We start from the raw sequence: 23573 nt of genomic DNA, 5'->3' as shown, positions 1-23573 counted from the left end.
AATCTTGTGTTTATCATAACAAACCAGACTTATGGGCCATGTGCAACGGGTGAGAAAAGTCGAGGTGACAGATTTTGGACGTCTGTTGCATAGTTTCTTCAACACATTATTGCTTTTGACAGGCTGTTTTTTAAGAGAAAAACACTCAAAGTAGATGCGGGCGATATTTACCGTACTTTTCGGACTTTAAGCCAAAAAGTGCTACTTTTCCCCCACGCTTTGAACCCTGTGGTCATTACAATGGTGCGTCTAATTTATAGATTTTTACGGAATATCTTTATTTCTTAGTCAGATAATGTTATGTAAATCACAATAAATGTGTTATATCTTTATTTATTTCATGTATTAGTTGAGGTTTAATTATCAGACAAATGTGACATGTCTGTGTGCAGATCATCATAAGAATACATTTCATTTGAATGTTTGTTAACATCACTTATTTTATTTTTAATCAGCTGATTTTGGGGCATAATTTTACTCTAAATAATATACTCAATATTCAAATTTAGCATATTTCTTTTTCATTTATTTTTTATTTGAGCCTCTTATTACTTACATTACCTTTAAGTGCATTACAGTTTAATGTGCATAGCTGGAGTGCTCAAAAGGAGTAGGTTAAAGTTAGAAACTTGTATAAAAGAGCAGTTATAATTCAAAACTAATTGAGTAAGTTACAAGGGCTGGGAGAATCACAGTTTGAATGGTCGGATTGGCAAATCCCAATGACAAAAAAATGATGTTATAATGTAACAATAAAATCAGCCCTTTAGTTTGTACCTCCACAATCATGTTATGAAATGCATGAGATTCTTGTATTGGTTTATATTTCAGTCTTTTCTACCTTTTTGTTGCAACAATTTCTTTGGTTGCCTGTCCAAAGCCAATATTAATGAAAACTACCACAGTATGCAAATGACTGCGCACAGGTTTGCTCTTTTCACCCATGAGGACAAACACCGAAATGTAAGCAGACAAGTAATTTCAGATGAACCACAGTGCACTCAAAAAAAAGAAAAGAAAATGAATCTGAAGGTACTTTGATTTGTTTTGAAAACCTGCGCTAATGAGAATGTCCTTGTCTTTCTTTTTGAATGATGAATACTGGGTTTTGCGCCGTTCCAACAAAACCATTATTAATTTATGATGATCTAATTACTGGAGTTCATTCAAGGCCTTTCCAAACCCATAACAATTATTTTACCTCCTAGTTTAGCATCAGACTCTTGTTGTTGTTGTTGTTGTTGTTTTATGGCGGTTGGCATCCGAGTGTTGCATTACCGCCAGACTTTATTCCTCAGACGTTTCGTCAGACTCTTGTGGAAATCAATAGGAAATGCCTAGATTTCAATTCACTTTGTGACTGACTAGCTTTACTCTTTGGAGAATACTTTTTTTTTTAAACAACAGATTGACCAATGGTCCGGATGTTCGTTAGTGTACGTCAGCGTGCAATAACATGGATCAGAAAAGGGTATTGGATCCTGTCGTCATTATCGCTGGTGGCAATCGTTCCTCTGACCTGAGAGGCTCTGACTCAGATATGTCAGCATTGACGTCATACTCTTGTATAATGGCCCCTCTCTCATTGTTTGGGGGGCTTTCACAGGCAGTGGAATAGATTTTGTGTAAAGGTGATAATATTTGTGGATGTTTGCATGTATTGGTGTCTGTAGACAAATAAAGAAAGAACTGTGTTCACACAATCATAACAAAATTAAACATTTGTGAACTTGCATATGACACACACTTAAACGTTGTGAACATGAGTTACTAAATATTTATATTTTTCACCAGTTTGACAACTTTGGTGAAGTTTATAATTACACTTCCTGTGCAATTATACAATTATACAACATAAGTAGAGGTGATTCCACTACTGTTACCTAGCAACTAGACTTTTTTCAAAATCCATATAAATTACACTATAGCTATGACTTGACAAATAATAATAACTGATAACACCTTTGATGGGGCTAAATCTGCACAAACCCAATCATTAATGCACAGAGAGAGAAGAAGAAACAACAAAACAGTAATAAGTTCAATTATCCTGGTGAGAGAATGGATCAGGGGAAAGAGCGCCAGTCACAAACGAGTCCTTTGCCGTCTCATCTGACCCACCCTCTGACGCCCCCTGTCCATTTCACCCTTTTTATTAAGACCGTCATCAACACATATGGTGTGAAACTGATCTAAGGGGGTGGGGTAAAATAGCAGTTCAGACAAAACACTGAAGATAACAGACTTTCAGCAGAGACATTTCTGCCCATCTCCATCTCTGGCCCCTTGTCTTAATTGGAGAGGAAAAATACCTGTTCCTCTCCTCTTCAGCAAGATCTTATGTCATGTTGAAACTTACAGACACTCACACATATAAGGTATTCCCTTTTTGCCCCCTCCCCCCCCTGGTAGACAGCAGCACGCCTGTCTCCAGGGCAAGGTTGAAGAGGACAAAAGGTTACACAGCAAAAGTATAGCACATAATACATTAATATAGATAACATCTTTAATAAATCCAACAACCTTTATTTTGTGAAATGTCCGTTGCGTGTAAATTGTTCCTGCATGTTTGGGATCGATTCTATTTTAGAAATCAGCTCTACTTCCTGTAATTTTCTCTTTTATTTTTCAATTTTTCATCGCAAATTGGCTCTTGACTGACTTGACTTGCCTCTTGACTATGATGAATATTTACCACAGGTTAATTTCCACCAAACTAAGTGATAATTACTACGGAACTATGGAAAGTGTGGTGGCACCAGTACACGGCCAGCTTTGATTCATCTTCCCCCCGGTCGTATCATACTTCCATGGGCTTTCAAATTGACAGGAAGAAAAATATAGAATATCTGACAATCTTTTAGTTTTATATTTTGTTAAGTCGTCATGGCCTACCAGTGATTTTATTTCAGATTTTATCTTTTTTAAGTTGACATTCACTTATTTTCAGACAGTGTTGTTCTAAAGTCATGCAGTATTTGTGCCTTGCTTTGTGATTCTGATTAGAACTGGAATAGGACAATTCAGATCTGTCTTCTATTGCCCAGTTTCCTGGAAAGCAAACTTAAATTGAAATGGACTAATCTTTAACGGTAAACCAACAAATCTAAGTTGTAAAACCCATTTAACTTGAGGATGATTATCTGTCTGATGCTTAGCGTTTGTGTTGTTTTGTAACTGTGTTTTTTTGCACACCTTCATCCTTTGTACCCACAAATAGTTAATTTGACCACTTGTGAATCTCACCTTTAATGTCTGTATTGTTTGGTTACTCATGTGCTGTGGTATTGATTTTGCCTGCTGCCGGTTTTGGTTAAAAGGCGTGGATTGGACTGCATGACTGTTGTGTTGTTCACGTGTTGCATCTGCTCACATGGTAGAAGATAAAGGCTAGATGTACTCCTGGACTGCCGTCTGTCGTCTAACTAAACATACCCTTTGATATTTGAGTTTTTCTTTTAGTTCATACAATCAATTTTCAAAGTTGGCGAGATAAAAGCCATCCATTTATGAAGCTGCCTTTTTCATTACTGTGTTACTTGTGTTAATCATAATAACGTTAAGCGTCATAAACGGTTCTTCTCAAGTGATTTTGTATGAAGTATGCATATGAATATGACATTAGTCGCTAATATCTATCACTACTTATTTTGGTTTTTGTGCAAAGTAGGTGTCAGTTGGAAAGGCTGTTTAAGCATCTTGAGGCATTTTAATTGCATCTTAAATGCTAAGTGTGGTTTGAAAAGGTTGGCGGTGCAGTGGAAGTGACACTGTGATAAATGGCACAGAACATACCTTTTAACTAGAGTTTGGTTCCTGTGGCCTTGATGGATGTGACTCAGGTGGTTTATGCGACTCTGAGCCGGTGCTAAACAAGAGGCAGGCCAGAGAAAAGACTGCTTAGTCTCCACATTTGAAAATTTCATATTAGAAAACGAACAATGTTTGCCTGTGATTCCTGGCTCATATTTTCTGATGCTAGAATTTTGCCAGCATGTTTCTGAGTTGGTCGAGCAGGTTTATACTTATCACTAAGGATTACACGGTCTAAAGATAAGAGAACCTTTATATGTCCCACAATGGGGAAATTGCAGTGTTGCAACACAGATTAGGAACAGAAGTATAATAATAAAAAAGGATTACTTAGGAAAAAAACTCTTAATAATGATAACACTCTTATATACAGCTGTTATATAGACAGAATATGACACCAGGAATGATTGGCATTGTGTCACAGTATTGCACATGAAAAGGAGAACAATATTCAACGGTCCTCATTAAAGACTGTAAAGGCTGTATTTTTACTTTATGCCAATCAATTTTATTGACAGTTCTTAGGATAACTCACAGGGTTTGTAAAAACAAAGTGTAGACTTTATTATAATACCATGTTTGGATAAAAAAAAATTCTATCTCTTTGAGGTGGCAACGCTAAGGGCAAAGCGTACACTTGAAAGGTTGTTTGTGTTGCCTTTGGTTATTCTGAAAGTAAATAGAGACCCCTGAATTAATTTGATCCACGGCAATCAAAACCAATTAAAAATATTTCCAAAACTCCTGTACAAACAATCCTGTAACAAACACTTGTTAATGTGTGAATTGAGTAACATTTCAGTTCATTTTAAAAACTCTGAATGAGTGTGTTAATTCTACCACTCAAGACCTGGAGTAAAGAAACTTTTCTAGCCTTTGGCTTTCAGACAGAGATGTAACAAAACCTGCTATTAAAATACATTAGATCAATACTTTTAACTAGAGCTGGGTTGAAATAATCGATTTTCTGATTTTTAATCGATTCGCATATTAATGACCAATTATCGATTCGTACGTCCAAAGATCGTTTTTTTTTTTTTTTTTAAGTTTAAAAAAAATATATATATATTTTTTTAAATTAAAATTCTTTTCTACATTTCCCTCAGTGAACTTCAATCTACCTTCAAGAAAGATAATTCAGGACTCCTGGATTATCTTTATTGAAGGTAGATTGACCCTTAACCTTTTCATCAGTCTTCCAGCCATCAGTAACTACCAATACTTGTAAGATTTGCTGTTTAATATTGATATAATACTAGTTTTAATATGTTGCTTCTCTACACAGTCATGAAGTGAAGGAAACGGTTCAAATACATTTTTCATTTTTAATAACATTAACCCCCGGATCGAATCGAAATCGGATCGAATCGAAATCGGATTGAATCGGAAATCAGATCGAAATCGGATCAAATCGGATGGAATCTGAGAAAATCGGAAAAAATCGATTTTGAAACGTAAAAATCGGAATCGAATCGATTCTTGAAATTTGAATCAAAACCCAGCTCTACTTTTAACCGTATAAAAGTAATCATTTTTTACATACTCTTGACATTCTTACTTTTTAGAACTAATTCTTTGAAAAAACAACCTGTGACTTGCCATAATGGAGCAGCCCTACAATGAATATTGTATGGCATTTTATTTTCCAAAGCTGACGATACTGATTTGTCAGAACCCTGCTTCATATATATGAAACTGCCCTAATTTGACCGAGCCTCTTGTATTTCAACGCGGGGAAGACCAAGGAGATGGTGGTGGATTTCCGCAGACGCCACCCCACTGCCCCCTCACCAGTGAACATCCAGGGACGGGACATTGAGAGAGTGGACTCATACAAGTACCTGGGTGTTCATCTGAACCACAAACTGGACTGGACTCATAACACGGACGCACTGTACAGGAAGAGCCAGAGTCTGCTCTACCTCCTGAGGAGACTCAGGTCTTTTGGAGTGACAGGGCCACTCCTGAAGACCTTCTACGACTCTGTGGTGGCATCGGCCCTCCTGTACGGTGTGGCCTGCTGGAGCAGCAGCATCACAGAGAGGGAGAGGAGGAAGCTGGACAGAGTCATCAAGAAGTCCAGCTCCGTCCTGGGCTGTGCTCTGGACTCGGTGCAGGAGGTGGGGGACAGGAGGGTCCTGGCTAGATTCACATCTATGCTGGACCATGAGTGTCACCCCCTGCAGGACACTCTGTCCGCTCTGGAGAGCAGCTTCAGTGAGAGACTGATCCACCCTCGCTGTGGGAGGGAGAGGTTTCGTAGGTCTTTCCTTCTGCTGCTGTCAGACTTTATAACAAAAACTGTTAGTCCTGAACACTCGCAATACTGACCTAACCATGTGCAATTCCGTCATATGTGCAATTACTGTTGTGATTCATGTGCAATTACTGTGAAATTCATGTGCAATCTATGTGCTGTCTTGACACATATTCATGTGCAATTACTGTCATGATCACATGCAATGGTACTTATGTATTTATTTATTTGTCTATGGGAGTTTTTGTTTATAGGAGATCTTCTGAAAGTGTTTTTCAGACTTCCTATATGCGATGTGATCTGTTCTTTTCTTCTGTATCTGCCTCTGTATCTACCTGCGTTGCACCAATGAAATTTCCCCATGTGGGACAATAAAGGATTATCTTATCTTATTTAATGTAGCCTTCGGCCCTGAATGTAAATAAACAGATTTGCCAAAACACGGGTAGGATTTATGTGATGTATCGGCTACAAGCAGGTAAACAGCTCGTCACACCTGTCTGCTCTTCAGCCTGTGCCTCTATCAGAAACATCCCCCTAAAGACTCCTACACATCAAACAGCTCTGATTTCACCGCACATAACAGCGTTAGGCCATCCACACTGCTCCTGATATCATCTCAGCGAGTGCCAGGCCTCCCAATGCAGCCGACACCACTCCTATCTGTTTATTTCTAAATTTGATCAGGCCGTCCCGTAGTGCTGATCTCATACTCTAATTCAGACCCGTCCATATCTGGGACAAACGTTGCAAAATATCGCTGTTGATTATGCTTCTCCATCATGTTTAATGTGACAGGCAATGAACAGGCAATCATTTTATTCTCTAAGTGACAATGTGACTATTATATGGCGATAATGAAGACACAGCAGCATGACACATTGTGGTAAAGGGAAGGTGTCTTGAACCTGTCTTTTGCGAAATAAAAGTCATACGATGGATCGCCAGGCTGCACAATATACTATAATACTATTACCATGTATCCTCCTCACTATTCTTTATTGAAGTAACTCTGTTGGTGGTTTGATTCAAGAATGTAAAGATGTCATACTCCCAAATGTGGGAGACTGTTTTCTCTATTGATTATATGATAGTAAGTTTCACACTTTTTTTTTACTGATCAGATATTTGGGTCCAGATACGAGGTCCTACTTAAAATATGCACATTCAAGATAGTCAATATATTTAAACAATAGAGGAAAATTTGTCTTTGGCTTGTGGTGCTTGGGCGCATAGAAAACACAGCAACAATACAGTAGTATCAGAAACAGTTGTAACTAACAGAAGATAATTGGTTTAAAAAAAAAAAAAACACTTCAACATAAGCAAATGGCAACATACAAGTAATGAAAAGGGTCGGTGTATGCTCTGTGCAACACACTGCTCCCGTCCCCAATCCGTTATTATAGGCTATGAACATGTTTATATTACAGTAGTAGATTGATGGTATATTTTGATTTTAACACCTACTTTAATAGTACTACGACTCAGGCTCAGGTTTGTCGAAGAGCTTCTTTAAAGCAACTCTTCTTTAGTAAAAATCACTCCATGGCCTAGCTCCAAAATATATTTCTGATATGTACCATATGAACCACTTTGAGGAGCTCAGGATCCGGCCCCATGCTGGTGCCCGTGGTTAGGACAAAACATACAGCATTTCGGTTCTATGCAGCTAGTATCTAGATTGATCCCCCCGAGGTCGTGAGACAGGCCCCTACACTGGCAGTGCTCAAGTCTAGGCTAAAGACAGTTCTGTTTCGATGAATCATAATCAAATCGAAATTGCAATTTGACTGAATTTTGAACGGATTAGTGCCATCATTTTCTCAACAAAGAACAAAATATCCTGTCTAATTCTGCATAAACACTGCTGCCTGTAGTTTATGGATGTACAAACATTCCCTGAAATACATCAGTCTTTTAGCCAGGCAGTAGTTTGTCAGTTCATGGGCCTGTTTCAATCTTTTTGTCAATTTGCATTTGAGTTTTTGCTTCGTTCAGAATCCTAATATTAAAGCATAAATCACAAATTTAATCTAATCACAATCCCAAATCTTTTCAGAAAAATCGGAATTAGATGTTTTCCCCAAATCATATTTTGCTTGCTTGGTACACACAGAAAGTACATTAAAATAAGTCACCATGTTATACTCAACATTTGTCTTTGTGGATTTTGCCATACATTCTAAAACCTTTCATTTGAGATACTCGTATTTGTCATTACTTGGACTCTGTAAATTACTATGGTTATAACATGACATTTGTAGCTTGAATAGTGAATAAGAAATCGTGACTTAATTTCTGTGAATGAAACTGAATCCTTCCTGCAGATGATGCGGAATAAAAGGTCTAACAGGAAGAGAAGAGGTCATTTGAGATGCTTTCTGCATCTAGCGTCTGCGTGGGAAGAAGGAATCCATTTGAAACTTGAATTAAGAGGTAAAATGAATCAAACCAGAGTCAGTAAATCTCAAACTTCTCACCTAAAATATAAATAATACCAAATGTAAGGTGAGGACTGGTGAGGTCAGTCGGGTGTTGAGGTGTGGGGTTTGGCAGATGTCGGTTGGAGTATGTCGGTTGGAGTATGTCGGTTGGAGTATGTCGGTTGGAGTATGTCGGTTGGAGTATGTCGGTTGTAGCGTGGGCTGTTGTAGCGTGGGCGGTTGTAGCGTGGGCGGTTGTAGCGTGGGCAGTTGGAGAGAGCGTGGCGGTTGTAACATGGCGGTTGGGGGTGGTTGGGGGTGGCTGGGCAGGAGCAGGCTGTTTGCTGAGCGTCCTGCTGCTTATGCAACTCGAGGCCTTGGTGAGTGTGAGGATGAATCAGAGCTCGAACCGGTCCATGTCCGTTACATAACAAGCTGACACCTCTCTGTCCCTCACATCCACGCACACGGCACCGGCACTGTACTTAGTGCACATTCACGCACACAGCCATGTGCACGGCTACTTCTGCGCCATGGAAGACAAACTAATATTTGAGTATAAAGAAAATGTTTTGTGAAATGTTAGCATTGCAGCTGGGTATTCGTCTTTTTCTAACTATTTTCCAAAATTTAACAATAATAGGACACATAGCAAATGAAAACTGCACCATTTATACAACTGCCTGAACAAAAAAATGTCACCCCTTGGTAAGCAAATTCAGGTGGTCCGAGCCTCCTGCTGGATAACTCCTGCATGGGTGATGAGCTTTCATTTGCAGCACGATATTTAAACCCAACTGATGCAGTGAGTGGCTTCTCATTTCTGAAACAGCCATTTGGAAAGACAAACGGTGGTCATGAAAAATATTTCAGTCTGTTTGAGAAGGTTCAAATCATTGGCATTTGTCAGTGAAAACATCTAAGGAGAAGCAGAAACTAATGTACCGGTAGTATAGATGTGAACCCCAGTGAGAGTGTGTGGCACGAGCTGGAGAAGGCTTTGTGCAGTGGTCACTCTCACATCATCAACACAAGATCAACTGAAAAATAATGGAACTCTGGATGGACTTACATTTTTTAATATTGCTGAAGCTTATTGAAACTATGCCACAGCAAATGTGTGCTGTAATCAAAGGCGGTCCACAAAATATTAGAGCATTTGACAATTTTTTTTGGGACAGGCAGTGTAGCTTTCAAATGTTAAACTGTTTCTCGACAAAACACAATTATGAGGAATATATTTTAACAAGTAAATGCATGCAAGTATTCACCACCGTAATTTTAGGGCTATAGAATGCTCCTGAATAAAAGCTGCGCCAACGAAATGTACATATACAGGTTGCACCTGTCAAGTGCTCCGATGCCCATGTTGTAACATGAGATATTTACACATATAGTACACGGTAGTGATGCGCCCGGTTGTCTTTTGAACCGGGGGTGCAGAATTGACTAATTTATCAGTGAATATGAGTTGGATTTCAATAAAACACAAATCATTTTAAAGTTTAACAAACCGAGAACTGCCCCCTCTGTCCTTGATTAGTCTGTGTGAGCTGATTTACCTGTGTCTTCACATCTGGTTCATCTGCTCCTGAGCTTGTGCTTAGTGAGTGTTACGTTGTAACATGAGATATTCACACAGAAATTATGTTCCACAGTAGTGATGCACAGGTTGTCTTTTAACCAGCAGTGTCAGGTCTGGCAAAGAAACTTTCATTTCACAGGAGGTTCTAAACTGCAGACCGCCGTATGTGTTTTTGTATTCTGACACTTATGAATATGAGTCTGATTGTAATTAAACAAACAGCGTTTCGAGGCTTAAAATATAGAAAACACGATGTGTCCCTTGGCCAGTGCTTCCACTGACGTCTTCTTCTACCGCATGTCAAACGCTTGTGCTTCCTGCTAGAGTGCCCCCGGTGGCCGTTAGCCAGTAAAAATCTATAAATTAGACTCACCATTTTATGGGCCGCAGGGTTCAAAGCGTGGGAAAAAAGTATCGGCTTAAAGTCTGAAAAGTACGGTACTTCAAAGTAGACAAAATACAAGTGCTACACACACCTCTTAACCCATATATTATTTAACTGTTGAGATTTTTAGAAACCTCTTCCCATAATTACACCGTTCTATGCTAACCATGACTAAGCTCCTGATAATCTCATTATGTTTGTTTGTTTGTTTGTTTAGTACATTTCAGTTTTGAAGCATTTTGACATCAGTTGCTATACACCAGCTGCCATTTACGATTATCCCAGCTCTTAATCTGTAATGATCCATGGCCTCGCTGCATGAAATGAGGCGTGAACAACATATGTTACAAATGTATCTTAAAGCACCTACATGAGTTATTCACTCCGTGCATGCCCTGAATTTTTACGCGCTTAGCTATCTTGGAGACACTACATTGATGATGTGAGTTGCTTATTCACACTGTAGTCACATTGTAAAAGTGATTGCAATTAGCAATGATTATAGATTTTGGAAGGTACTGGAATACTACCATACCTCTGTGCCTCATTGATGCTTTCCTTTTTTCATGCTTAGAATAACAATTGAATAGACATTTTACTACTGTATGCTCATAGTCGTATAAACCACAGTAATACCACAATTTCAATACAACAATTGAACAAGATAAATGTGCTCTGTGCAAAAGCGATATTCTCAGATGTAAAATTATTTATTATAAATGATTAAGACATTGTAAATACTGAAACTAACCATCCAGGGATGGCAATCATTTCACCTTAACTTAACTGTATTTTTTTTGTATGTTTAATCATCCAGTAATGTGGATGGTAGCTGGTTCATGTACGCTATATATCTTGACGAGAACTTCTACCTCATTGTGTCCACCAGTCACAGTACACATCGCTGTTTGCAACAAGAACGACATCCTCTATAAACCTTTTCTCATCTTTTTGTGCTATCAGTTCACTGTGGTAACCTCATATGAATAAAGACTTTTGTTGGATGAAGTACATGGACAGGGCATTATTATTCATTGGAGATGTTGTGTTACTTGTCCCGCTCGCTAGGATCAGACTTCTGGTGGGTTACAGCAACATAAATGTTAAATGTTTTTTTTTGTTGCTTGCATTTTTCTTCAGGCGCGGTACAAGCAGAGTCTGGACCCGACTGTGGATGAGGTGAAGAAGCTGTGCACGTCTTTGAGGAGAAACGCCAAAGAAGAGCGAGTCCTGTTCCACTACAACGGCCATGGAGTCCCTCGGCCCACGGTCAATGGAGAGATCTGGGTTTTTAACAAGGTAAATACTGGCTGTAGATTCAAATGGACGATTAAGAGAAGTCTGAACTTTTCTTTACTTACTTTCCATGTGACTTTTAAATGCTAAAACAATATACTTTTACAATTAGACGCGGTTAAAAATGTACTGTAAGTTTTCTGAGGCAGGGTTCTTCATTTGCTTATCGGCAGGGAGATGTTATTGCTCTTCCTTAAATGTTCCACCGTATGGCATTAAATTTAACTACTTCTGTGGCCCTTACAGGTCAGATCCGTGAAGAGGTGAGCCTGCTAACAGTGAGAATGTTTGAGTTTATTGCCCCAGTGTGGAACATTGATGTCAAAACAATAACATCTCCACGGAGACAAGCGAGGGGCGGGCTCTTCTCTTCTCCTCACTTCTCCTCAGAAAAGTTACACAGTGAACTTTCAAGAATTATCTTACTGTTTAGTGTTTGAAAATATTTTAGGAGAGTGTCAAACACATTTCAATCACAACTCAATCACAATTATAACCTGAGAAGTATGAGTACCCAGTATTTAGGCCCGAGCGCCACAAGCTGGCGAGAGGCCTATTAATCTCGTAAGGCCGTGCGAAGCACGGCTGCGAAAGTGCGCACGTAGTGCGCACGAAATCGAGCGCGAAGCGCTCGCCCACTTCCAAACACTCACTAACGCACTCCTTCACTCATGCACGCCCCGTGCATACTAATTAGTAGTAGGAAAATGGAACATTACCGTTGTAAACGGGCGAAGCCCGTGCAAAAGTGCGCACTAAACGAGCACTTTACATTGAGATATAAAAAGCACCCCCATATAAAGCACTCATTTGCGCTAAGTAGCTCACGAATACGTTCCCCATCTCTTGCATGTTCCGTGCATATAAGCATGTAATGCAAAAATTGAACATTATTACTGTATAGAGGGCCAAAAACACAAAGTCAAAATTAACGAAAGTACCCGTCAGTGACCAGGGACCCACACCATGAGGTAGGAAAGCGCAAGCGCTTTCCGAAAATGTATAGTTCATGATATTTGAAAAATGGGAAACATTATTTTCGCATCGGAATATTATTCTTTCTTTCTTTCTTTCTTTCTTCTTCTTCTTCTTCTTCTCGGGACCAACCCCCCTATTTTTCACCCAGTGAACATTGACGAAAAGTCACAAAAATTAGCACACCTCTAAAAATCGTGCCTCTCTACATTCTGGCTATTTCCCTTTTCTAAAATAAAAAAAATTGGCGCGTCAGCGCCCCCAAATGTACCAAAAATGCATTGAGAGATGGGAAATGACCCAAAAAAAATCTGATCGTAGAATCATGAAATTTGGCGCCGAGGTAGATGGTGACAAGAGAAGTAAAAAATATTATTACGGCAACGCCGTCCGCCCAACCAAATGTCGGCCATATTGCTTCAAAAATGGCTAAACATGACTTCGGAGTTTTTCCAAACGTCGTACTTTTACGAACTCCTCCCAGGGCGTTGGCCCTAAAAAGCTGAAATTTGGTGAAAATGCTACTGAGGAGTGGGACATCAAAAGTTATCCAAATTACATTGATACCTCTCACGGTCTCTGTGCGGCGAAGCCGCAAACTGTAGCTAGAATTTCAGAAATCTCCCATATTTAAAATTTCTGCCGTTTGCGCAGATAAAGTCCGAATTGCGTCAAATTAGAATCAGTTGTTAAACTCTTTGCCCTAAACCTACTTGAAGTGAAATAAATTCATTTGGCGCCACAGCGCCCCCTACAGATTTTATATGGAGGTTAAATGTTTAGTTTTGCGAAATTATATGAAATTTGACACACAACTCAATTTTAGCATCCCCATCAAAAAAGTCAATGAGACCCATGTCATAATTGTTATGGCGTTGCCGTAACGATGACCGAAACCTTTCATGTTATTCCAATGGGGAAATCGCCAGAACATGTTTACACTTTAGACTTTCACAAACTCCTCCCAGGGCGTCAGCCCTATTAACCTGAAATTTGGTGAGACTCATCTTCAGGGGTGGACCATCAAAAGTTATCCACATTTTCATTCAAAGAGTCACGGTGTCTGTGCGGCAAAGCCGCACATTTTGCCAAGAATTCAAAATAAAATAGCTTTTTGATGGTAAAACAAAGGGGAGAAGATGTGACAGCGTCACAGATTCAGCAGTAGGTGTAATAAAAGGACAATTGGGGCGCGCTAGCGCCCCCTCCTCTTGCGGCGTGGCGGCGGTGTGGCGGCGGCGTGGCGAGGGCCGATCATTGCCGCTTGCGGCTATATTTTTTGTTATTTTTGTTATCCATTCATTCATTGCCAACGTTAGTCAAAAAGCCTTAATGGCATTTCGCTGTCTCATATCAATGTCTCATTTCTAAGCAGTTAATGTTTTGGAAGCCATTTCTTTGTTAGTCTGTCCCTAACTTGAAATACATTTCAACATTTTGATTCAGCATAAGGGCTCAAACAAGCATTCTAGTTTGTCTATATGATGTTATAGTGAATAGGACATTATTGAAAGGCCATACAGCAAATGCCATTCCCCTTCATACCTTGCTTTCTTTGGCACTTTTTTCTAATAGTCGATAGATCTCTTACAACACTTCTTCCTCAGGCCCAAACTCAACCCAAACTGCCTTGTACACTTTCACTGTCTTGTAAAACAGACATAAACCTCAAACTGTTCATCGCTCTGTCCCGAAATTAAGCACCCACTCACAATGATCCACAGCAGCTGTCTGCCCCACCCCGATACCTTCACGTCCTCATTGCACCCCTGGGCCTTGTCCCATCTTTTCTCACTCTACATTATATTCAGGATACGTAGTTCTCATCCCATAAAGTGAAGCTCTGAATTTGGGGATCAGGGGGGATTTGTTGTATGGCTCGAGTAGGACTAGATTTCTATTAAATATCAGATATAAGACTTTGCTAGCTCACCTCTCTTCAGAGTATATGTCTCTATTGTCAGGTACGTTTTGTGACCACTGATTTTCCCCCCCTGTCTCTTCAAAGCTCATGAAATGGATAACTTATTAATAATGAAAGAAAAATCTATCAAAGTGAGCTATCGTGACAACATGCCAAGCTTGTACAGTGCATGGCAAAATCACAAGTACATGTAACTATATGGTCAAAATTGACTTGATAGTCAATGTTTTGCTCAATGTAGTAGTACGAGATATACAGAAAAAAATGTATACGGAGTACATTGTTTTGTTATAAAAACTAGATAAAAAAGGCTATAAAAGAGCAGATAAATGTGAATGCTTGTCGTTTAGACCAGCTTTTTTTTCTCTTCTAGTCCCTGTTTAGTGCTGATTTTATTTCATAGACTTTGCTATAATTATTGTTCTATAATTTTATGTTGCACCTTAACGCCGAAACAAGTTACTATTTTTGTAACTAATGACAATGACAATTAACCTTTTCTGGTTTAGTTCAGGGTTTTGTTGCATTTTAGTCAACGCTTTAATGTGGGTTGTGTGGAAGTGTGAAGGAATTCTTCTTCTCTTGTGGTGCATACCAGTTGTGTGTCAAATTTTGCATTTCAATATGGCAGGATTGATAATGTCCATGTACAATTGTCACTCCAATTCAGTCCAATTTGTATCACACATTTTACCCAAAGTCTCCACAGTGCTGCAATGAATAAACTGAACAAGCACAACTTCAATACTCATCAAATCCTTCTCCTCTTGTTTTTATTTTCCAGAACTACACCCAGTACATCCCTCTGTCCATCTACGACCTGCAGACGTGGATGGGCAGCCCCTCCATCTTTGTTTACGACTGCTCCAACGCGGGCATCATCGTCAAGTCCTTCAAGCAGTTTGCCCTCCAGAGAGAACAGGAGCTGGAGGTGGGTAGACTCCATATGGGACCACACTACTCACACTTAGTAGGAGGATATTATTAGAAAATGGGACTAAAACAGGAGCTGAGTCAGATCACAGGTTTGGTCATTATGCATTATTTAGACTTTGCTATGAATGGTTTATGGTTATGTATAGTGAGTTAATTCACTGTGTGGTGAAATAGGGGGTTGGCCAATAGCTGCTGAAGTTTGAATAAAAATATATGTTATAATAATAAGCCATTGTCATCATGAAAACGGATAAGTTACAAGTTTTTTTTTGCAATAAACTAGTATTTTTTTCTGGCAAAGAGAAATTTCCAGATCTTTTGGAGTTACAAATTTAACCACAATAGGTCTGGCATATTAGGTTAGGTTGTTTATTTCACTTCCAAATTGGCCTTTAGATGGTCACACGTGCCACTAAAACATTTTTTAGCTTGGGGAAAACAGTGCAACTAGGGTTTGGTCATATCCTATGTTTGTGTATTTTATTAATTGGCAATAAACCCTTTCTGATTCTGATATGGGCCACAGAGAGTGCGTCTCAGACCACACGGTCTTTACATGTGGTGTGCCCCAAGGTTTCCCTGGGACCCCTTTCTTTTCAACCTCTGCATTAGGTTGGTTTTTACGCCGTGAAAATGTGTCCTATCACAATTATGCAGACGACACTCAGATCTATGTTTCACTGACGGCAGAGGAATATGGACCAGTGGATTCACTCTGTAACTGCATCCAACAGATCAGTTTGTTGATGCAAAACAACTTTCTCCAGCAAAAATCGATTGCCTTGTGTTTGAATTGTGCTGTAGAAATGAACTTGCCTTGCCTTTAAATGCGATACATTTTTTAACGCCATATTGGGCACACACACCACATTAAAAAATTGGGCCAAAACTGGGCCTGAACCAAGCACTAAACCTGGCCTAGACCTGGGCTAAACTAAGACTAAATCAAGACCAAACAGGACCAAACTAAGTTTAGATCAGGACTAAAATGGGCTCAAACCATGTCTGAACCAGTACAGGTGTGAACACCAATTGTTTTATTTATTCAGACTGCCAAGTAAGCAGTGGATTAAGTTATGTGTAATCACATGTTTTCTCCATTGAAAAACGTCTATTTATCTTGAGGATCACAATGGAATGAGCTCTACTATGAAAACTTTCAAGTCTTCATGAACAATGGTTATGTGCGATAGACTGGCCTTGGATACTAAAAAAGTCCATTGATTTTGGGCATTTATGTTGCTGAATTGACTTGCTCCATTGAGTTGATCTTCTAGACACCGGTTAAACCAATCAAATGCACATCCGACTCTACCTGATTGAGTTTTGCTTCAGTCTTCTCCACCACAGTTTCTTCTGCGCTGCTTTTTATTTAGTTTCTACCACTTTCTCTTTCTCTCACCCACTTTGCAGAAATCCTAATGAAAGGCTGCTGTCATTCATCTCAATTATTCATGGGAAGGTTTGAGCGAGACTGTAGATTAGCTGGGTAAAGAGAGAGAGTGAGTGGTGTGGGTGGAGTGGGAGAGTGTGAGCGAGTTCAAAATGGGAGAGTGAGTGTGAAAGAAAGAGGAGAGCGGGAGGGAATGGTAAATGGGGAGGGGAGAGAGCATAAGAGAGAAAAGGAGAGCAAGAGATTGGATGCCCCGAGGCAAATAAAAGGGGCGAGAGAGGCAGAGGGGCGAGAGAGGCAGAGGGGCGAGAGAGGCAGAGGGGCGAGGGGCAGAGGGGCGAGAGGGTCGAGAGAGGCAGAGGGTCGAGAGAGGCAGAGGGGCGAGAGAGGCAGAGGGGCGAGAGTGGCAGAGGGGCGAGAGTGGCAGAGGGGCGAGAGTGGCAGAGGGGCGAGAGTGGCAGAGGGGCGAGAGAGGCAGAGGGGCGAGAGAGGCAGAGGGGCGAGAGAGGCAGAGGGGCGAGAGAGGCAGAGGGGCGAGAGAGGCAGAGGGGCGAGAGAGGCAGAGGGGCGAGAGAGGCAGAGGGTCGAGAGGGCGGAGAGGGTCGAGAGGGCGGAGAGGGTCGAGAGGGCGGAGAGGGTCGAGAGGGCCGAGAGGGTCGAGAGGGCCGAGAGGGTCGAGAGGGCCGAGAGGGTCGAGAGGGCCGAGAGGGTCGAGAGGGCCGAGAGGGTCGAGAGGGCCGAGAGGGGCGAGAGGGGCGAGAGAGGCAGAGGGGCGAGAGAGGCAGAGGGGCGAGAGAGGCAGAGGGGCGAGAGAGGCAGAGGGGCGAGAGAGGCAGAGGGGCGAGAGAGGCAGAGAGAGGCAGAGAGAGGCAGAGAGAGGCAGAGAGAGGCAGAGGGGCAAAGAGAGTGAGAGGGGCAGAGAGAGTGAGAGGGGCAGAGAGAGTGAGAGGGGCAGAGAGAGTGAGAGGGGCAGAGAGAGTGAGAGGGGCAGAGAGAGTGAGAGGGGCAGAGAGAGTGAGAGGGGCAGAGAGGGTCAGAGAGGGGCAGAGGGTCAGAGAGGGGCAGAGGGTCAGAGAGGGGCAGAGGGTCAGAGAGGGGCAGAGGGGCAGAGGGGCAGAGAGGGGCAGAGGGGCAGAGAGGGGCAGAGGGGCAGAGAGAGTGAGAGGGGCAGAGAGAGTGAGAGGGGCAGAGAGAGTGAGAGGGGCAGAGAGAGTGAGAGGGGCAGAGAGAGTGAGAGGGGCAGAGAGAGTGAGAGGGGCAGAGAGAGTGAGAGGGGCAGAGAGAGTGAGAGGGGCAGAGAGAGTGAGAGGGGCAGAGAGAGTGAGAGGGGCAGAGAGAGTGAGAGGGGCAGAGAGAGTGAGAGGGGCAGAGAGAGTGAGGAGCAAACGATGAGTTGGGCCGAGAGTGAGCGAATGGGGTAAATACATTAGGACCAGCACCAGTGGAATACTAAACATACAATTTAATATCGTATGCACTTACTAATGTCTGTTTGAGCTGGAATACAGTCAAACTAGGGATCAGTTATGAGGAAAAACTAAAATACTAAAGGCTTTTATACACCAGCACTTATTGGGGGAAAACCAAACTGGCACAACTCAGCACTGGTGGAAAAGGAGTAAAAGAGAGGGAAGGAGACAGGGATGGAGAGAGGAGACAGGGATGGGGAGAAGAGACGGGGATGGAGAGGAGGAGACAAGGAGGGGGAGAGGAGACAGGGAGAGGAAGAGGAGGAGACAGGGATGGAGAGAGGAGGAGACAGGGATGGAGAGAGGAGGAGACGGGGTTGGAGAGAGGAGGAGACAGGGATGGAGAGAGGAGGAGACAGGGATGGAGAGAGGAGGAGACAGGGATGGAGAGAGGAGGAGACAGGGATGGAGAGAGGAGGAGACAGGGATGGAGAGAGGAGGAGACAGGGATGGGGAGAGGAGGAGGAGACAGGGATGGGGAGAGGGGGAGACAGGGAGGGGGAGACAGGGAGGGGGAAACAGGGAGGGGGAGACGGGGAGGGGGAAACAGGGAGGGGGAGACGGGGAGGGGGAGACAGGGAGGAGGAGAGGAGGAGACAGGGAGGGGGAGACAGGGAGGGGGAGAGGAGGAGACAGGGAGGGGGAGAGGAAGAGGAGGAGACAAGGAGGGGGAGAGGAAGAGGAGGAGACAAGGAGGGGGAGAGGAGACAGGGAGAGGAAGAGGAGGAGACAAGGAGGGGGAGAGGAGACAGGAAGAGGAAGAGGAGGAGACAAGGAGGGGGAGAGGAGACAGGGAGAGGAAGAGGAGAAGACAGGGATGGAGAGAGGAGGAGATGGGGTTGGAGAGAGGAGGAGACAGGGTTTTTAGAGAGAAGGAGACAGGGATGGAGAGAGGAGACGGGGATGGAGAGAGGAGGAGACAGGGATGGAGAGAGGAGACGGGGATGGAGAGAGGAGACGGGGATGGAGAGAGGAGACAGGGATGGAGAGAGGAGACAGGGAGGGGGAGAGGAGACAGGGATGGAGAGAGGAGACAGGGAGGGGGAGAGGAGACAGGGATGGAGAGACGAGACAGGGATGGAGAGAGGAGACAGGGAGGGAGAGAGGAGACAGGGAGGGAGAGAGGAGACAGGGAGGGGGAGAGGAGACAGGGAGGGGGAGAGGAGACAGGGAGGGGGAGAGGAGACAGGGAGGGGGAGAGGAGACAGGGAGGGGGAGAGAGATGGAGTAAGAAATAGAGAAATAGAAAGTGAGGTACAAAGAGCAGTGTGGAGCAGGAGGCTGAGCTGCAGTTGTAGTTGTTAGCGCGGTAAAGGGAGAGGTGAAGGCAAAATGCTGAGTGGATGCAGCGTTTGACAGGGAGCTCCACAGTGTTTCCAAGCTCTTGTCTCTTTGGAGGTCACAGCAGCAGCACCAGGGCAGGCTCCTGACAAGATTCTGTATGAGGAAGAGTTCACATCAAACTTTGTGAGAATTGCTTAAGATGACTCGAGTCAGCATTTTCACTTTGTTATTTTTTAAAATGTTTTCCTAAATCTATTTTTCGTATTCTATTCTCGAGATTCATTATATTTCCACTAGGTGAATTTATAAAATGTATATTCTTCAGATTTACTGTAATTGTAACCGTAACTGAAATTAATTCAACTAATTCCCCACAATTTTTCTTATTCTTATCCACATACACCCCAGGATTTCAGAAGGGTGCAGTGGGATTTAAAAAAGGCCAAACTTCTCCACAAAAAGGGAACATAGATACTCCTTAAAAGAGCCACACAAACATCCATCCATCCATCCATCTTCTGCCGCTTTATCCGGGGCCGGGTCGCGGGGGCAGCAGTCTGAGCAGGGACTCCCAGACTTCCTTCTCCCCAGACACTTCCTCTAACTCCTCCGGGGGGATCCCGAGGCGTTCCCAGGCCAGCCGAGAGACATAGTCTCTCCAGCGTGTCCTGGGTCTTCCCCGGGGCCTCTTCCCGGTGGGACATGCCTGAAACACCTCCCGAGGGAGGCGCCCAGGAGGCATCCGGAACAGATGCCCGAGCCACTTCAGCTGGCTCCTCTCGACGTGGAGGAGCAGCGGCTCTACTCCGAGCTCCCCCCGTGTGGCCGAGCTCCTCACCTTATCTCTAAGGGAGCGCCCAGCCACACGGCGGAGGAAACTCATTTCGACCGCTTGTATCCGCGATCTTGTTCTTTCGGTCACTACCCAAAGCTCATGACCATAGGTGAGGGTAGCAACGTAGACCGACCGGTAAATAGAGAGCTTTGCCTTTCGGCTCAGCTCCCTGTTCACCACAACAGTCCGATGCAGCGACTGCATCACTGCAGCCGCTGCACCAATTCGCCTGTCGATCTCACGCTCCATCCTTCCCTCACTCGTGAACAAGACCCCGAGATACTTGAACTCCTCCACTTGGGGCAAGGACACCCCACCCACCTGGAGAGGGCAAGCCACCTTTTTCCGGTCGAGAACCATGGCCTCGGATTTGGAGGTGCTGATTCTCATCCCAGCCGCTTCACACTCGGCTGCAAACCGTCCCAGTGCATGTTGCAGGTCCGGGTTTGATGGAGCCATCAGGACAACATCGTCTGCAAACAGCAGAGATGCGATCCTGTGGTCCCCAAACCGGACACCCTCCGACCCCTGACTGCGCCTAGAAATTCTGTCCATAAAAATTATGAACAGAACCGGTGACAAAGGGCAGCCCTGGCGGAGTCCAACATGCACTGGGAACAGGTCTGACATACTGCCGGCAATGCGAACACAGCTCCTGCTCCGGTCATACAGGGACCGGACAGCCCTGAGCAAAGGGCCCCGGACCCCGTACTCCCGGAGCACCCCCCAAAGGACACCCCGAGGGACACGGTCGAAAGCCTTCTCCAGATCCACAAAGCACATGTGGACTGGTTGGGCAAACTCCCATGAACCCTCGAGCACCCGATGGAGGGTATAGAGCTGGTCCAGTGTTCCACGACCGGGACGAAAACCACTCTGCTCCTCCTGAATCCGAGGTTCGACTATCGGTCGGATTCTCCTCTCCAGTACCGTGGAATAGACCTTGCCCGGGAGGCTGAGGAGTGTGATCCCTCTGTAGTTGGAACACACCCTCCGGTCCCCCTTCTTGAACAGAGGGACCACCACCCCGGTCTGCCAGTCCAGAGGCACGGTCCCCGAACGCCACGCGATGTTGCAGAGACGTGTCAACCAAGACAGTCCTACAACATCCAGATACTTTAGGTACTCAGGGCGGATCTCATCCACCCCCGGAGCCCTGCCACCGAGGAGTTTGCGAACAACCTCAGTGACTTCAGCTTGGGTGATGGATGAGCCAGCCTCCGAGTCCCCGGTCTCTACTTCCTCTTCGGAAGACGTGACTGAGGGATTAAGGAGATCCTCAAAGTATTCCTTCCACCATCCGACGACATCCCCAGTCGAGGTCAGCAGGCCTCTACCCGCACCGTAAACGGTGTTGGTGAGACACTGCTTCCCCCTCCTGAGGCGCCGGACGGTTTGCCAGAATTTCTTTGGTGCCGACCGATAGTCCTCCTCCATGGCCTCCCCGAACTCCTCCCAGGCCCGGGTCTTTTGCCTCTGCGACAGCACGAGCCGCGGCTCGCTTGGCCTGCCGATACCCGTCGATGACCTCCGGAGACCTACAAGCCAGAGTGGCCTGATAGGCCTCCTTCTTCAGTCTGACGGCATCCCTTACTTCCGGTGTCCACCACCGGGTTCGGGGGTTGCCGCCACACGACAGGCACCGGAGACCTTGCGACCACAGCTCCGAGCAGCCGCATCAACAATGGAGGCGGAGAACATGGTCCACTCGGACTCAATGTCTCCAGCCTCCCCCGGGACATGGGAGAAGCTCTCCCGGAGGTGCGAGTTGAATACCCTACTGCTGTGCCCGGCCGGGCCCCGTGGGGTAAGACCCGGCCAGCCACACAAACAAATAAAGAATAATATAACTTTATGTATTTAGGTACATGCTAAATTTGGGGTGGGCAGTGCAACAAGTCAATAAAAGGTATTTATATTTCAATTCTTCTGTTTCTCTTTTGAGCCCAAACATCAACAGCCTTGTTATAGTCGAACTTATCTGGTTCAGGCCCCTCAACGGTCAGCAAAATCAAGTCATTCAATGTTTTATTGGACATCCGGTTCCTAAGGTCTGTTTTAACTCCGTTAAGAGCAGAGAAACCTCTCTCACAGTCTGGGAAAAAGAAATGTAATTGAAATGATGATGCATGAATACTTTTGATCTACTTTCTTAGGAGACAACTATATTTTACCAAAAACAAAAATACTGACTGTGTTTGAGCTCAGAGACGGAAATCTGCGGAGACGAGAGATAATGCAATCTGTTGCGCTAATAAACAAACGCACGTGTAGCAGCGGGGCTGTTCTTGCTCCCGCAGAAGGGTCTAACTGTCGCTTGAGTTCTCAAATCGGCGAAAAATACTCTCACACTGTCAGATACTTTAGGGCAGTGTTGCAGCTTTTGATTGATTCAGGATAAGGGCGTATTGGCCCGCTACGCTAAATAGGGCTGGGGGAAACACTGACTTTTTTACAAATGATGGTACACCCTTTGTTTGCTGTTGTGTATAAAGTATAAGCAGTTTGAATGTTTATGCTTGTGTTCAATGGTTTTCCTGATGAATCTGGGCTAGTACCCATCGAGTTGATGGTCCAGAGGAGGCAGAGAGCAGCTTATGGTCATAGAGTAATGGGACCACCAGGGCACAGCGCAGCCCACAGCCAGACACACGTTTGAGCTGCTGTTAACTCTGTGTAACTACAAATATGGTCTTTAGGTCCATCTATGGCCCGTGTGAAAGAAAAATATTGTAGGAGTTATAATAGTAGTTGATGATACTGTAATGATTATAATTATAGATGTAATTATAGAAACAGGTGATTAGCTTTACTGTGAGGGTAAACTCTGCTCTGAGCTCTAAAAGATCTGAAAAGCTTTTATAAACTTATTGGGGTGAGTAATTAGGATGCTTGAAATGCTTAAGGTAAGTGAGCAATAACTCTGGATTGCAGCAGTTTAAATTATGTACAGCATCTTTACAAAACATCTGCAATAAAGTAGACTTCAAAAAGG

The 23573-nt window shown here is 43.7% G+C and overlaps 1 protein-coding gene across 5 annotated transcripts in view; it reads left to right on the top strand.

The window, feature by feature from the left end:
* rptor (regulatory associated protein of MTOR, complex 1) overlaps positions 1-23573 on the top strand; it is a 219273-nt gene that overhangs the window by 55187 nt on the left and 140513 nt on the right. For all 5 annotated transcript variants that reach the window (XM_072462410.1, XM_072462409.1, XM_072462407.1 and 2 more), the window contains exons 5-6: positions 11607-11765; positions 15446-15592. In XM_072462410.1, the coding sequence (XP_072318511.1) occupies positions 11607-11765; positions 15446-15592 (306 nt within the window). The remainder of the gene's footprint in view (positions 1-11606; positions 11766-15445; positions 15593-23573) is intronic.

The sequence above is a fragment of the Eucyclogobius newberryi genome, unplaced genomic scaffold (genome assembly GCF_026437365.1).
Source record: "Eucyclogobius newberryi isolate DKJ021-1_F unplaced genomic scaffold, fEucNew1.0.hap1 SCAF_4, whole genome shotgun sequence".
Lineage (NCBI taxonomy): Eukaryota > Metazoa > Chordata > Actinopteri > Gobiiformes > Gobiidae > Eucyclogobius > Eucyclogobius newberryi.
Note: the sequence above shows the minus strand (reverse complement) of the source record. Positions and strands in the feature narration are given on the sequence as shown.